General features: G+C 41.2%; 1 protein-coding gene across 1 annotated transcript; it reads left to right on the top strand.

Moving 5' to 3' along the window:
• Positions 1-408: 408 nt before the first annotated feature.
• On the top strand, positions 409-16260 carry LOC121083233 (metabotropic glutamate receptor 5-like). The gene is made up of 4 exons (XM_040583367.1): positions 409-739; positions 9148-10029; positions 10981-11161; positions 16116-16260. The coding sequence occupies exons 2-4, from the start codon at positions 9351-9353 to the stop codon at positions 16258-16260; spliced, it is 1005 nt and encodes a 334-aa protein (XP_040439301.1). The 5' UTR covers positions 409-739; positions 9148-9350.
• Positions 16261-16506: the final 246 nt, after the last annotated feature.

Here is a 16506-nt window from a genome sequence, read left to right as displayed (position 1 = left end):
TTTTTTTCTTTTTTTCTCTTTTTCTTCGGATAATGCTGTTCTGAGCTGATCACCACTTTCTTACCTGCTGGAGGGTAGGGACGGGAGGGAAGTGTCAGTTTATGGGGGGACTTTGCAACCTTCAGAGCATCTAGAGAGATTTTCTCGCTGGGCAGAATGCAGGAAATGCAGAGCGGTTGCCGCCGTGAATGTGTGAGGAGGGGCGGAGGTGTTTAAGCAGGTGGGTCAAGCTGCAGCAAGTATTTAGGAAGACCAAGGCTGTGGTGGCAGAGAGCAAAAATCCGTCTGTTGTTTCATCGTTTGTTTGTTTATTCCTCCTCCTCACGCCCGCCCCCCACCCCCACCCCCCACCCCCCCTCCTTAAATCCAGGGACCATTCACGCCTCTTGCAAATGAGACTTGGGCGATGCTGAGAGAACAGCGTGTTGCATGGCGTGTGTGTATGTGCGTGCGTTCGCGGGGGTAGGGTACTCGGTCCTCAGCATTTGCCTGTGATCAGAAGAAAACAGGATGTGCCCGTAGCTGGAGGAGTGACAATGCTAGCCGAGTGGGGCTCACCTGCTGGTGATCTTTGCAGAAGCATTTGAGGATTATTCAGCTCCAGAAGGTTTGTGCAAGGAATGCTGTCTCTGCCGTGGCTGAAAATAGGAGGTGCCTACCCCTACCCATCTTGATTATTGCCACCAAAAGGACCCCTTTGCCACCACTGTAGGAAGAAGCAATTGCTACTGCTGACAAGGTAATGCTGCGGGGTGGGAGAGAGGATTTGTATGCCCTGGGTTGCAGACAGAAACCCTGTGGATAGAGCAGGAACTCTTTCCCCTCCCTCTCTCCCTCCCGCCTGCTTTTTCTCTGTGCCCTGGTTGCCGGAGGACAAGCACGGCTCCTGGGGGGGCAGCAAGCCAAGCTGTGGGGTGCACCTTCAGGGGCTGTTGGGGCATCAACGGGTCGGGGCGCTGGAGGGCAGCAGGCACTGATCCCTCGCCAGGAGCAGGATATGTGTGGGGCTGGGGGGGACTGGTGCACTGCAATACCTGGGCTCGGTGGTGCGTGTGATATAGCCCTTCTGTTCACCAGTGGGGATTTGTCTTGCCAGGAAGGGATAATGGAAACGGGGATGAATTTGTTTTCCAGAGACGGCCAGGCTTAGCTCAGCCATAGACTTTTCGGTGTGACCTTGGGACAAATCACTTTGGCTCTGCTCGGCGAGTCCCGTCTGTTCCTTATTTAATAATCGGAGCTAATGTCTCTGTGTGCAAAAACGATTCATTAAGGGTTGAGAAGGACAGCGATACCACTAGCCGAGCAGGGAAGCAGAGACCTAAAAAACAGTGTATATACACACATCTACGTCTGTATGCACAGCCACTTAGTTGTAGCAGTGCAGGTGGCTATGCTGGGAGTTAACCTTGCCCAATAGTTTGCCCTAAGACCTAGCTCCATGTATTTAATTATTTATAAAAAATGTGCTCCTGCATGACAAATGTGACCATCGTGGCAATTTTTATCACTGGTTGATTTTTAGGTTGGGGTTTTTTTCTGTATTTAAACCTGCCGGCAGGCGAACGCTGGCGGCGGGCGGTGCTCAGCACCAGGGACAGCACCCGCCCTGCCGCTGCCCGCCCGCTGCTCTCCGCCCGCCGCCCGCCGCCCGCTGCCCGCCCCGCCGCTGCCCGCCGCCCGCCGCTCGCTGCCCATCCGCTGCCCATCCGCTGCCCATCCGCTGCCCGCTTCCCGCCTGCCGCCCGCTTCCCGCTGCTCGCTGCCCGCCGCCCGCTGCCCATCCACTGCCCGCCCGCTTCCCGCTGCTCGCTGCCCGCCGCCCGCTGCCCGCCCGCCGCCCGCTGCCCATCCACTGCCCGCCCGCTTCCCGCTGCCCGCCCGCCTCGCCGCTGCTCGTCTTCCGCTGCCCTCCCCGCTGCTGCCCGCCGCCCGCTGCCCTCTGCCCGCCCGCTGCCCGCCCCGCCACTGCCCGCCCGCTGCCCGCTGCCCGCTGCCCGCCGCCCGCCCGCCCCGCCGTCGCCCGCCGCCCGCCTCCGGCAGGCAGCCTGTCCTGCACTCCGGGGCTCCGCCGTCCCGGCACCCCCACTTCCATTCCATGTCCTCCCTGAGAAGGGCTCCCTGGTGGCGGTGGGGGTGACTGGGTGTAGGGGGCAGCCGGGCGTTTCTTTCCTCTAGTCTTGAGGACAAAGTGGGGGATCATCTCGACAGTGGAGTGGCGGAGGATCATCTTGAAAATATACCAGTCTAAACAATCCTGAAAGAGAAAGATGTATAGAGGAGTTAACTGCCAGGCTCTTTTATATTCCATGACTTTTTTCGTTACCGTATTCCTAAACATCTCTATCACATGCCAATATTTTGCAAATTCCCAAATACTTTAACTACATGTTGATATTTATGCTACATGATCAGGGATGCCAGGGTTAATTATTATTCCAAATCATCAGAGAGTATTTCTGGGGTCTCCATATAGATTCTTTGTCATTTTATTTGCCAGCGTGTTTATGGCTTTTTTGATTTAGTGGTAGTAATCGAATGCCACTGTAACACCACTCTCATTGCAACTTGCTAGAAAATGTCTTTTGGAATTGCTGTTGCTTTTTTCTTGATCACCTCCTCCAGATCATACAGTTTTGTTAATAAAATGACTAAGATTACAGCTGAAATCCCACCAGAGCTATTAGTTCCTGCATCATATGGTATAACAGGTTTTGGTAACAGCAGCAGTAAGTCGTATATTTAGTGGAATTGCAGAGATCATTGCAAGTTTTGCTGGGAAGTTAAGCACCTATATATTAAAACCAAAATTGTTTCATGAATCAGAAACTGCATGTGTGTGGGCATAATATGGGGAAGAACTTCTTGGGATCACTAAGGATCTGGCCGATAATTATAGTAGCCTGTGTTTATTATTTATGAAGGCATGAGATCAACACATTAGCCTGTCATTTTCACTAGCGGTTCTGGCCAAATGGTTAAAATTCTTCTGTGCTGCTTAGTTTCCTCCTATTTCTAAGTGGAATTACAGAAAACTGATTCATAGTCTCTCCTGTCATACCAGGCTGTTTCCTTTGTCAAGGGGCTTGATCCAGTGCTCACTGGAATTCACAGAGCTGATACTGCAACGACTAATGTTTGTTTGATCTTTTTAATTTTTTGAAATTATTTTTTTCTTTGTGAACAGAAAATTTAAACAGCAGTAGAAATTGAAAAACAGAATAGTGTGCTCATATTTCCTGATTTTCAGCTGAAGGCCATGTGAGTGCATCAGGTTTTGTGTGACCAAAGTGAATTACCTCTGAGGAGTGGGTGTGGGGGACCTCCTGCCAACTGAGCCCCCCCACCGTACTGGGGAGTAGGCTGCCAGAACAGCTTCAACCGGGTGCTTAGAGTTTGCAGTGCAAATAGCCAGCAGAACTGAGCAAAGGCTTAGCATCCTGAAGGTACACTTTTTCCTCACATTGGTTCCCATCAAGATGAACCAAAAGGTCTCTCTCCTTATGTAATTGTTTTTCTAAGGCTATTTGATCTTTTGCTCTCTAAAAGTCTTCACTGTGAGGTGAGTGGCAGGACTGACTACTTGCTAAAATTTTGCTTCTCTGATAGTGAACCCTAGGTTAGATTCTTGGGATATGCTGATTTGATCCATATCTGTATCAACATATATTATGTCATATCTGATGGCGTTGAATTAATTGCAGTATGTATGGTAAGTAAGTGTCTGGAAAGCATTTAGTCAGCAGGTAGCCTATACAAACGTAGCATGTAAATAAAATTTGTCACTACAAAACAATGAGTTTTGGGACCTTACATTTTTGTGATTGCTCTGATCACAAAAATCCTTTAAAGAGACTAAACTTTATATAAGTTTTTACAGTTGTTTGACCAATAGCATTCTTCATGTGCTTAACACTAAGCCTATGCCTAAGTGCTTTCATGGATTGGACCGTCACAGATCTCACTCCTTCACAGCGCTGGTCTATGATTCAGTAATCTGCATTTTATTTTTATTACTTAAATCTGCCTGAAGATTTAGACATTATGAATGAACAGGCTGCAAATGTATGAACTTGTAACAAAAAAAAAGAAACCTGAATAGAAGTGTTGCTCTTTCTCTCTTTTTAAGCCTTTTTTTTTTTTTTTTTTTTTTTTTTTTTTTTTTTTTTTTTTTTTTCCCCTGGTACAAAACAGGCTAAATCAAACCCTGCCTTTTGCTGAGTTCGTGTTTTGCCTGTTAGAAGCCATACAGCCAAGAGAATTCAGATTGCAAGAGACAGGCCCTTCACTCCGGGGTCACTAGTGGGCGCTGCTATAATAACCTAAGTCACAGCGGGAAAGGCTTTCCTTTTCCAGGTTTAAACACAGTTACACCTGCGGTAGTAGAAGCCCTTAAGTCAGACAAGCCCTATGGATAAACTCTCAGCCACGGACAGAGTGGAAAATTAGCCCTTCGTGAACTGCTGTTCCTAGTTTGCTTTTTGATCCAGATTTAATTCATGCCATTGGATGTTACATCTCTTCTTGTTTCTTTCGGGCTGTACAGACTCTTCAGTATAGATGGACTTGCATTTGAGGTTAAAATAAATAATTTTGAGGAGTGATGTTTCATGGAATTTTACAGACGCTCATTTTCTACTCGGTTAAACCTCAACATGAAGTAGCTGGAACTCTGCCCTAAAGGAGCAGCTGAGAATATCTCCTGACAGAGACTGGCATATAAAGTTTTTGCTGCCAGGGAGAGCAAGGTTATAGGAACATGTTGAGTGCTTCGTCAGATCTGTGTCTTCAGCCATCTGGGTAGCCCTTAAATTTTTGTCTAGGGCAAGACCGAGCAAAGGACAGATAGGCAGAATTCTCCTTCTGCCTTACTACTTCTGCAGTTGCTCCAAGTGTGAAGCTAGTGCACCAGAAGACCGAGACCAAAGTGTCTGTCATCTATTGTTAAAGCATGTGACTTCAGGATTAATTTGCAGTTAGATCCATAGCTGAAATAAGCTAGGAACCTTGATACACTGCTAATTAAGTGCCTGATTCCATTTTGCCTATGTTGCAGTAAATTGGGAAGAACTCCCTTGACACTGAAGAAAATTGAACAGTGTGAAAAGTAAATTTGACCCTAAGTGCTGTGTATGTTGATTTGCTTGTCCATCAATGAAAACAAGTAAATGCAGATAAATTGTTAATTGGGAAACAATTCCCGTTACTTTATGCATGCATTCAAGAGTTCACTGTCTTTGATGCTGCTGATGCTTGTGCTCTCAGTCTGAAAGCTATAGCATGCCAAATTCCCTTTGGGGTTATCCCTAACAATTTAAACAGGAGTTATAGTTAAGCTTATGAAATTTTGCTTGATTTTATTTTAGTACTCATCCTCCTTGTAATAATAAGCTTCCTGCAGTAGGAAAGAATGGTAATCAAAATGTGGAATGACTTGTATGTGATTGTCTTGGGACAGAGGAGCAGTTAAATTGTATATTCGAACAGTTCCCTTGGCCATCTTCTCTTCAGGAAGATGTTCTCCAGGAAATGTAATTACCGTGTATAGTCTATCAGCTCTCTGCTCAGCTATTTTGGCCTAAAATGGGACATGTTACCCGATTACTCTCAGGGCATCTTCACATGGCATAACCAGCTGTATCCAGTGGAAGGATGATGACAGGCAATAAGCATGAATTGAAATACAGAAAATTCTGTTTAAACATAAAAAAGAACACTTTTTATTGTCTCTGTGGTCAAACAGGTTGCCCAGCAAAACTGTGGAGTCTCCATCCTCACAGATATTAAAAACCTGACTGGACAGGAGGCTGAGAAACCTGCTTTAGTTCAACTTGCTTTAAGCAGGGTGGATGGACCAGACAGCTTCCCAAGGTGCCCTTCTGCCTCAGCCATTCTATGATTCTTAGGTTTGTGAGAGTGAGAGTAAGCCCATAGAACCAGATGTCTATTATACAAGTACAAATCCGTTTACATTTAGCAGGCTCACTTAGCCATGCCAATATAAATTCCAAGTTGTTTCACTGCATCGTGAAAGCCCACAGAAAGCATTTGCTTCGGATGCTTTGGATATGAGTCCTATCTAATACCACAAAACATAAGCAGTTTACTTGGTGTAAATAGTAACAGCTTTGTAAGTCCTAAGCAAATTGACTTTCACTTTAGTACAGTGGAATATGTGAAAAAAGTTGATTAATTATGGAGCAATTGCAGTCTGCATCTGGCCCCTTCTTTTCCCATGGATGCCATGGAGTGGAAGGATTTGATTGCTTTCAGATCTTGCTTTTGGGCTGTAGGAACCCCTAGCCATGAGATCAGCTAATATTATGGAACTATAAATACAAAGGAGTTCTTCAGCTTTATTTCATTCTTTACCCTGTAGTTTTATACTGATAGATACAACTGCAGACAGAGAAGATCAAACAGCTGTTCTTTGAAGTGAAGAAGATACAAATGGCCTTACTGCCCTCTGGTTCTCATATATCCTGTATGGAAATTGTTTAATCTATAGATGTAAGACCAAGAACACCATTATTAAAGGTGACCAGAAACCTGGTAAATGTGTGTAGTAGAAATAAAATTGTGTATGGGGATTAGACTAATTTTTGCTTGTCATAAACTTGCCCCCAATCCTCTGAACTCTCTCTATTCATACATATGCAGCTGCACAGGCAGGTAGGTTACAAAAAGGCATCTAATTGTATATCCAGTTACGGTCTAAGGCAGAGCTGGCATATGGTACATATACTTGCTCTCTGTACATGTAGCCTTAATTTGGGAAGCTCAGAAAAATAAGCATCCATGGTTTTAAATAACAGATATTATTTCTGTTGAAGTGTTAATAAGTTAGTAAATAATTCATATTTTTTAAAAGTGATAATGCATTCAATTAATTGGAGGTATTAGAATTTAATAGCTGTGATATTGCACAAAGATATCCCCTGTCATTCATCCTTTGGACTGCTTGCAAATTATACGGTACTGTCTTCAGAGTCACGGAACAAACAATCGGAAGACATAAGCAGTAGTGATATTCTGTAATTAGAGGCTAATTAACTTGAATTGAACTGCTGTTATTCCTTAGTGGCAAAAGGCTGCAGTATTGATAAGCCAGCTCTTCACAGAGAGAGAAAAAAAAAAACAACTTCAAGAGTTCTACAGTTGTCTGAATCTTATTTCATTGTTAACACTTTCTATTACTAAAGATTAATATTACATGAAATTATTAATATTGAAATTAATATTAAAAACGTTCTCTTCAATGTTTTCTCTTTTTAAGGATCTGGATTTCATTTGAGAACACTCACTGAAACTATGACATGATTTTCTCTGTGTAAATAATGTATAATTTATAGGTGTCTACGTAAAATAATAATTAATCAAGGGGTTTAAGCTGAAAGAATGTAGATTTACATCAGATATTAGGAAGAAATTCTTCCCTGTGAGGGCAGCGAGGCGCTGGCCCAGGCTGCCCAGAGCAGCTGTGGGTGCCCCATCCCTGGCAGGGCTCAAGGCCAGGCTGGACGGGGCTGGGAGCAGCCTGGGCTGGTGGAAGGTCCCTGCCCGTGGCAGGGGGTTGGGACTGGGTGATCTTTAAGGTCCCTTCCAAACCAAACCAGTCCGCGATTCTAACATGAAGAAGAAAAGTGTTTTTAGGTTTTCCTGTCTCAGAATCAGGAATATTTTCACTCTGACATTGTACTGAATGACCTAGCTGTGAGGGGTAAATTCAAGATTAAAATACTGCTTGATTTTCAACCTGGAAGAAACAGAGGCAAATTTTCTGTGCCAAGGGTTTCTTTTACTTTACAACATCTGAGCATTGTTAGAGTAATTGTTAATGGATTAGAAATGATTGGTAGGTCTGAAACATTTGGAGACTTTTTTTTTTTATTATTACATCAAAAATTTCTGTCAATAAAACTGAGGTCGGGCTCTGTCCCAGAATTTTGCAGTTGTTCTGTCAGTAATGAAACTGGGCATGTGGTTCATTACATAGCTCAGCTTCTTCCTAGAGTTAAGAGTGTACTTAATTTTCTGTACTATCAATGGATTCACTGGCAGGTGTAGAGAAATAGATGATACTTTAATGTGCTCAGGGATCAAGAACTGGACAAACTATGTTTTAAGCACTATGTTTAAAACCAGAAGCATCCTGCTGCAAATCCACGGTTAGGTACTGAACATTTTCAAGTAGATGTTCAAGTTCCATTAACCACAGCCCAAGATACGAATTCTTTGCTGATTCTTTCTCTCTCTCTTTTTTTTTTTTTTTTTTACCATTCAGCAACACTAAAGCTGATTGCAGATTGCATTGCAGACTATCAGCAAACATAGCAGATCAAATAGGCACTAACATATCTGTATAGTCTCTGTGTTGACTTCTTTCTACCAGAGAAGTCAGTATAGCTGTCTACAGTACCAGGATTTGTCTAATTAATTGCTTGTTGGCAATTTTTGATTTAAGGATATAGAAAAATGAAAATCATTTGACTGCTTTGTTGTTTTAGAATTGTTGTTCCTCTGCTGAAACATTCACTGCTTAAAACAACTATTAATACGAAAATCAGTTATCTTAATCCTAACTTATTTTAAAAGTAAATTTGTTTCATGTTATCTCTTACAAAGAAAAAACAGATTTTCAGATTTGAAGAATCAGAGTCTGCATTCCTTAGAATATTTCAAGAACAGCTCTGTTTGTCAACAGCAGTTTCCTAGTGCTGTAATTGATAACATAGTACAGCCCAAGGCAAATTTGTTTGACCTATGCATTTGTGATATACAAAGTGTCTGAAAGTGAAGTGAGTTATTTTTGAAGACACATGTTAGAAATGGCAACATCTTTCTTCTATGGAATTAAATACTTGCTTGTCTTTTGTGCTTTTGAAAATATTTCCCCAAAGAATTTTTAAACTAGTGTGATAAGGAGAAATATACTGATATATACCAGCAGAAGCACAAGCCTAAGATGATGAAACACTGAAGTACAATGAAATTTTCCAGCTTGAAAATGACAGAAGCAAGTTTATACAGGAGACAATGTATTACAGTCATTGAGAGCACTAGGAATAGGTGCAATTTTGAAACAGAGTATAAAGCTGATTTCATAACGAATTTTAAAGCTCTTTCTCTTATTTATTATTTTTTAAGGTTATGAGGATTATGATAACATGTGCAGCTCTGCATAGCTGTCCACTCAGAGATGATGGTGACTTCTTAGAGAATACACGCAAACTCCTGGTTACCAATCAGCATAGTGCTCCTTCTATCCAAGAGATTCGATAACTGCTTTTCACCAGCTCTCCGATTTTGTTCCATCATGTTGTCTCTACCAGCCTAAACCATTTCTTAAAATGGTCCTTTTTCTGTTCCTTGCAATCCTGTTATTGAAGGAAGATGTCTGTGGGAACTTTGGAATTCTGGTTTCAGCACAGGCCAATGAGAGAAGGGTGGTTGCACACATGCCTGGTGATATTATCATTGGAGCTCTGTTCTCTGTCCACCATCAACCAACTGTTGACAAGGTTCATGAGAGGAAATGTGGAGAGGTAAGAGAGCAGTATGGTATTCAGAGAGTGGAGGCGATGCTACATACCCTTGACAGAATTAATTTGGACCCTACACTGTTGCCAAATATAACGCTAGGATGTGAAATAAGGGACTCCTGCTGGCATTCTGCTGTGGCTCTGGAGCAGAGCATCGAGTTTATAAGGGACTCTCTTATTTCATCAGAAGAAGAGGAAGGGATGGTGCGATGTGTGGATGGATCATCATCATCTTTCCGCTCCAAGAAACCCATTGTTGGTGTCATTGGACCTGGCTCTAGCTCAGTTGCTATCCAAGTCCAGAACTTGTTGCAGCTTTTCAATATACCTCAGATTGCTTACTCTGCCACAAGCATGGACCTAAGTGACAAAACGCTGTTCAAGTATTTTATGAGAGTGGTGCCATCTGATGCCCAGCAAGCACGGGCAATGGTGGACATTGTAAAGCGCTATAACTGGACCTATGTTTCAGCTGTACATACTGAAGGTAAGAGGTTATTTTTTTTCCATATAAGAAAGCCCTCAAACTACTTTGATGTGGTCTAATAGATACATGATGACAGTTTGATGTTGTTGATTTTTTGCTAGTCAGTTGTCAACAGTATAGACTCAATAATAACTTCACATTGCCTATGGGGCTGAAGTAGCATCATGTTGATAATGGCTGAAAACAAAGTTTGAAATAGAAAATTGTGTGCTCTAGGGCCACTTCTTGGTAAACGTGCTTACTCTGTAGTCTCCTAAGAGATCTTAATTTAATTTAGTTGGCATTTATTTTTCTTTATCTACCAATCAGTGTATTTATGTAGAAGAATCATTTTGACTATATTAGTACCAATGGCTAATGAGAAAGCATCTGGTCTTCCTAGTGCAGAAGAGAGCTAAATCATCATTTGAAACTGTGGCTGAGTCAGAACGTGTTCCTGCTTAATATCTGAGCCACAGAGGCACAAATACTAGAAAACATGTAATTCTGACTACTATTTGAATGCAAGTTGTCCCGGCTCCTCGAGACCAGAACTGCTTCTATCACTTTTACAGTACTCCATGGAGTATTGCACCCACTTCTTGCTCTGCATCTGGCCATTGGTTTCAGGAGTGAGCAAGAGAAGTCTCCTTGAATCTTATTCACATATGTATGCTCCATCAGATGTCCAGAAAATCAGAACCATGTGCTAAATTGTTTTTCTCTTTTTATTAATTTGAGTTAGAGCTTAAGCTTTTTACCCAGTGTTCAGAAGAGTATGTGATTGAAGGGAAATGCTATGGAAGAGCTTACCTGATTTGGTTATTCCTTGCTTTGACAGAGTTGAATGGGTTCATCTTGCTATAAGTGACTGGAATTTTATACTGCCTTAAGATGAGATTTCACCAGTCCCTTTCTAATGACACCACCACTTAATAAGTTTCTGGAATTACATTCTGTGATGAATTTTAGGATCACACCTGGTCGCCTCTGCTCAAACAAACAAATGCCGAATGGCAGGCTCAAAATACGATCTGGGAATGAAAAATGTTATTAAGAGACTGAGTAGTGGTGACGACGTTGCTGAACAGCAGCAGATGCTGCTGGCTTTATTACAACCAATAGAAAGCAGATTGTCCTTCCCACACACTGAGTATGCTTCTCTGGCAGACTTTATACTATTCAAAGCCCTTTTTTGGGAGATGCTGGTCCAATGCTAGTACGTAGAGATCTTTTTCCTCCTACAGATACATAGAGAGCTTGATCTGCAGTATTAAAAATAAATAAGAACTTGCATGCAGATTGTTGCAATCATGTTTCCGTCATGATAATGAAATCCGGTAAATAACTGCAGCCTCTTTTGTATGTGGATGCATGAATATATTAGCAGTTTAGTATAGCAGTGTATAAATCACTCTACAGCACATCATGTAGTGAAGGTATTGTGTGCCAGCTGATGCCTTTGGCATGGCTTGGTGTGCAGCCTTTGCTTCACAAATAAGTATGAATAACATCATAGTCAAAAATAATGCCACTGATGCATTACATTAGCATAGGATTTTATATCCTGACTACTTTTGATGACTTGTCTAATTTTTGCTATGAACAACTTTTACACCTCTGCTTATTGATAGCGGATGCTTATATATTCAGTGTGGGAATTTTCAAGCTTGTATCAAGATCTGATTCCTCACAGAGTGAGAATACTTACTTTTACTGCTTCCCGTGGACACTGTTTGGAGCAGATGGTAACATATGGCACGTTAGTCTGGTGGCAGAGGAACTTTGCACTGTGCATTGGAGAGAAAGGAATAAGGACACAAGGGTTGAAGCTGGAGATAGCTGCTATGGGCAAGACAAGAGTATTAAATGACAGCAGAACTGAGTGTGAAGGAGGAATGATGAATGATATATCTGTCACAACATGTGCCTACTTCTGCTGGTATTAAAGAGGACAATATAGGTGCCACATTCTTAATGCCTGAGGCCGCATATCACTCATAGTGTATTTACAGCAATGTAACTCTGGACATTAGTGAATGAACATTAAACTTGGGGTTTGGGAACCTTATGATCCTATCGTCTATTTGCATAGTTTGGTCGTGATGATGAATATGCTCTCCAGTTAAATAACATCACACAAATATTTTCTTATAACGCAATAGAAAGATTCAGACTGGTCAAGGTACCCTTGAAACTTGCTTTGAAACTTGACAATGTCTGATGTTCTGGGCACTTTCCAGAGGTTATGGCAGATGTTATTCCTTCCAATAATAGGAAGATTTTTAAAAACATACTATAAAAAAACCCTATAGATGAATGCTAAAGAAAAGGAATTGAGTAAAAAAATATCTATATTTTAAAATTATATTTCATTTTAAACATACTGAATATGCCCCACTACTCAGTGCCCTACATTCATAGATATTCAAAATAGAAAAAAATTGTTGAATACCTCTCCTTGCAATTTTTATCAACTTAGGATCTTGCCCAGCCATTGAGAGTGGGCCTTCTTTCAGCACCTGCAGTAATTCTGGCCATCTACATTCATCTACTTTAGCAATCTTCATGCCTTAGCCAGACTCTTCCAAAATATGATCTTTGGTTTCTGGGAAGGATTACCAAGGAAAGGGAGGGTTCTCTCTTTCAAAGCTGGATGGGGAGAAAAGGCAGAAAAACCCTGGTTATTTCATTGCTTTGGTAGTTCCATCAGCAGATGAAGTTAAACGTCTTTTTTTGGTCTAGTATAAGAAAAGCCTGGCATAAGTCACTAGCTTCATAATAAAAAGCTTCTTATTTGAATGTTTCCTTCTGCACTTACTAATTATCTGTGTCTGCAGTGGATTAACATTTTGGGAGGCTGATCTGAAGTTTTGTTGTTAAATCCTTATTCAAGACTTCCAGATTTAAAATACGCTAACATTTTTACAGGTTCTCATAAGCTTTACCCCTTTGACATTTAGCGTCACAGATCAATCGAGGTGATGACTCCAGGTGTACCACTAAGAGTAAATCTTTTTCCTAAGAATGGGAAGGCAGCAAGCATTGTTGTCAGTAGAGCTCCTGTAATTTTAAGGACGAAATTTCTGCAATCCAATTAATAGGAAACATAAGTAACAAATGAAGAATGTTTTTCATAAGGCAACACTCATCTCTGCTTACTGTAGTGTACTTTACATATGCCAATCAGAAATCTTTGCACATGTTAGACAGTCTTAGGTTGTAGCTCCCCTTGCTTGGCTCTGTTAGGAACTATATGTGCCACTGGCGTCATTATCTTCCCCCACTCTCCAACTCTTCCTCACATTTAACAATTTGTGGGGCTCTACTGTAAACAAATAAAGCTTTCAGATAAATCTTTTTCACCCACCATCAGGGAACTTTTTAAAAAAGCCTCATCAGTTCTGAAGTCCAGGTCATGCCATGGTCCTGTGAACAAACATGTTGACGCTGTGTGGCGGGGAGGTAGGAGCGAGCAGGCAAAGAGGGAAACTGTGACGGGAAACTCCTTGTACAGAGGACCTATCACTTAAAGCCTGAGGCAAGTGCCTTCAACTTTATGGATTGCTACAACAGGCATGCAAGGTGTGCTGGGGACCATTTTATTTGAAGTTTGTGTACTGATCCAATTCTTTCAGCTGACCTTACAGATCTTTTTTTTATCCACCACTGTGATAGGAGCAGAGCTTAAACAAACTTCTCTTAAACTTAAACCAACTTTCACTTCTTCAACCATCTTCACAGACAGATAGCAAGTCAATAATGAGCTGAGAACTCATCCTGTGCCTCTTTCTGAGGCAAAGTAGCTCAGCAGAGAGTAGCCCCTTGGTTTAGTCCCCCAGTTTCTCAGAGCACATTAGGGATCCTTTTTAGCTCATGTAACCGTTGTCCACCCCCAGGGAAACTAATGGACATAGAAGGATGCAGAGAGGAAAATCTGTGCCTGTATTTGGATTTTGGGTGGTGATGGCTGGCTTGCAGATGGGCCATGCAGCTCAAGCACACCTGGTGTCTTGTCTTGGCCTTTTCTCACCTAACCACTGGACATCACACCTGGTCAGAAATGGTCAGGAAGCTGGAGAGAAGCTGGCTGTCTGATGCAAGAGAGGAAGAACTGTCTGTTTACCTCATTTCCCATATGAAAGCGTTCCCTAGTCTTTTTGAAAGATTAGAGAAAAATGTACACAATTTTCTCTTCTCCTATCTTTGTATTTTGAAGGCCTCATTGGAAGCCCATTTGGAGTCAATCCTCTCTCATTGACTGGACTGACATTTGGATGAGGCCTTCCTAGATGCAAACAAGGTCAATCTCTGAGAGTCGCCTGTGCTTAAAATCTGCCTGGAGACAAATGAATTAATATTTTGAAAGGCAATTTTCATTACCATTGAAACTGTCTGTTTTGCCACTCCGAATGGAGCAAAGAGGTGATATATGCTGGAAAAAAAGAACTTCACAGGGGTACAACTGAAATACAATAGGCCATATTTATTGGGGGTGGCAAGGGATAAATTTCACTCCATTATGTAAAAGCTGTGATTTACTTTTGAATACAGACTTAAGAAAGAAACCACTTTGTTAATTTTCTTTACACAGCTCTGCATGTAAACATTAGACCAAACTCTTCTTCAGAGCCCTCTCTGTTTAATACCACTTTCCTCAACTTTAATTTATCATAAGTGCATATAAAGAGGTCATTCACATTAATTTTCTGAGGATGTACCCAGGCAAGCATAACAAAAGCAGAATTATATGTTTTTCTTGCAGATAAGGGTTATTTCACATACTTCCTTTCATATTTGTTCAAAGGTGCCTGGTAACAAGACTATTTTTGCCTTCATCCTTTGCTACCAAGTAAAAAGCAAATTGAAAATTACTCGTAGTCTACAAGAATATGATGAAGAAATAATGAAAGAGCTGCAACAAGCTGACCTGCTGCTTGGAACAAATTGTACTTATATGACGTTGTGGAGAGTTTTCTTTCAGGCTCTAGATTTTGCTACTTAAGATTGAAAAACTATACCATGGTCAGAAATAATATTTGCTTTTCACAACATAATATAATTGAAAATTAGATATCTTTTTTTAAGCATAGATGATATTTTTTCATTCTTTATATGCAAAAAAATACCACATAGGAATAACGTACCAAAAACCATCATTGCTAGTCCATGAAGGTATTTTCATTTTCAAAGAAAATTTACTTCTAAAAATCTGTTTCTGAAAATTGAAGAATTTCCTATCTAAAGACTGGAGAATGTTCTATTTCAGCAATGTTTAATTTTTGCTCTTGGACAAAATAATTAATTGGGATTTTTTATTTTTGAAATTACTTTTATTTTTTAATTTTTGAGACTTTTAAACTCTTTCAAACATAAATGTTGAAATTAGGATGATTACGATTTGATATGCTCTCAGTCACATTAATCTGGTAGAAAAAATAAAAAATACCTTTAATCTGAAAGAAAATACAGGAAATGGAAAACCCTATTCCAGTCCTGCCTTGCTGAGGTGTTTGCTCATGTTTATTGATTATTGGCCTCTCTAAAAGAAGCAGCCCCTTTTTCTCAATTTCAAATATTTATCCTAGCATCACAAGTGTGAAAAGTGAGCAAAAGTTATCAATGACCTGGGAATACTGAGGTAGAAAACTGAAGTAGCATCAAGTTAATGTTGACTTTGTTCTGCAGTGACTGGCTGACCAGACAGCGCTTTGGCATTGCTGGCAGATGGCTCAGGCCAGACGTACCCGCTGTGAAGCATCTTGACTGACGGAAAAATACAATATGAGGGGTATACTCTGGAGTGTAATGGGGATGAAGATTGTTATGGGAAATACCATCAGATGACAAAGGGAAGGTGAGCTAGGAGGTGCAGTATTCTAAAATGTTTTAAAGAGTATCACTTTGAAAGGAACGATATAAGGTAGACTTAGCTAAAAACAGGACATTTGCATAGGGACTAAGTGTTTGAATGTCACTTTTTCTGTCACTTAGACTCTATGGCTACTCAATGAAAGTTGCAGTGTCACAAAACTTGCCTTCATTGAGAAGAGATGGTGGGAGTCCAGCGTCCTTCAGTTTCATCTTAAATTTGTCTTTTGCCGTAGGCCTGGAAATGGCACAGTTCCTGTCCCCGTCCCTGGGGTGCACCTCTTCAGTCAGGGAGGGATCTATCAAGTTGATGAGATGGGAAATCTTCCAGGAAACAAGGATTCACTGCACAGTGCCTTCTGGGTCAGAGGAGTTTTATGAAAGACAATCCTTATACATGTGATCAGATGACCATGGGCAGTGACAGTGGTACACTTTTTCTGTGTCCCTTGTTGATATTTTGCCTTTGAGATGAAAGAATATATGCTATAGGCTTGACTGGAAAACAGATATTCCATACAACAAATTAAAAAAAAAAAAAAAAGTTCCTAAAGTATTTTTTACTCCAAGTCAGAATTGAAAGCCAAGACAACACCACTTTTAGTGAATGAAAGCTATGATAAAATT

Source organism: Falco naumanni, chromosome 2 (assembly GCF_017639655.2).
Source record: "Falco naumanni isolate bFalNau1 chromosome 2, bFalNau1.pat, whole genome shotgun sequence".
In the NCBI taxonomy this organism is placed as follows: domain Eukaryota; kingdom Metazoa; phylum Chordata; class Aves; order Falconiformes; family Falconidae; genus Falco; species Falco naumanni.
This window is presented reverse-complemented; position numbering and strand designations above follow the sequence as displayed.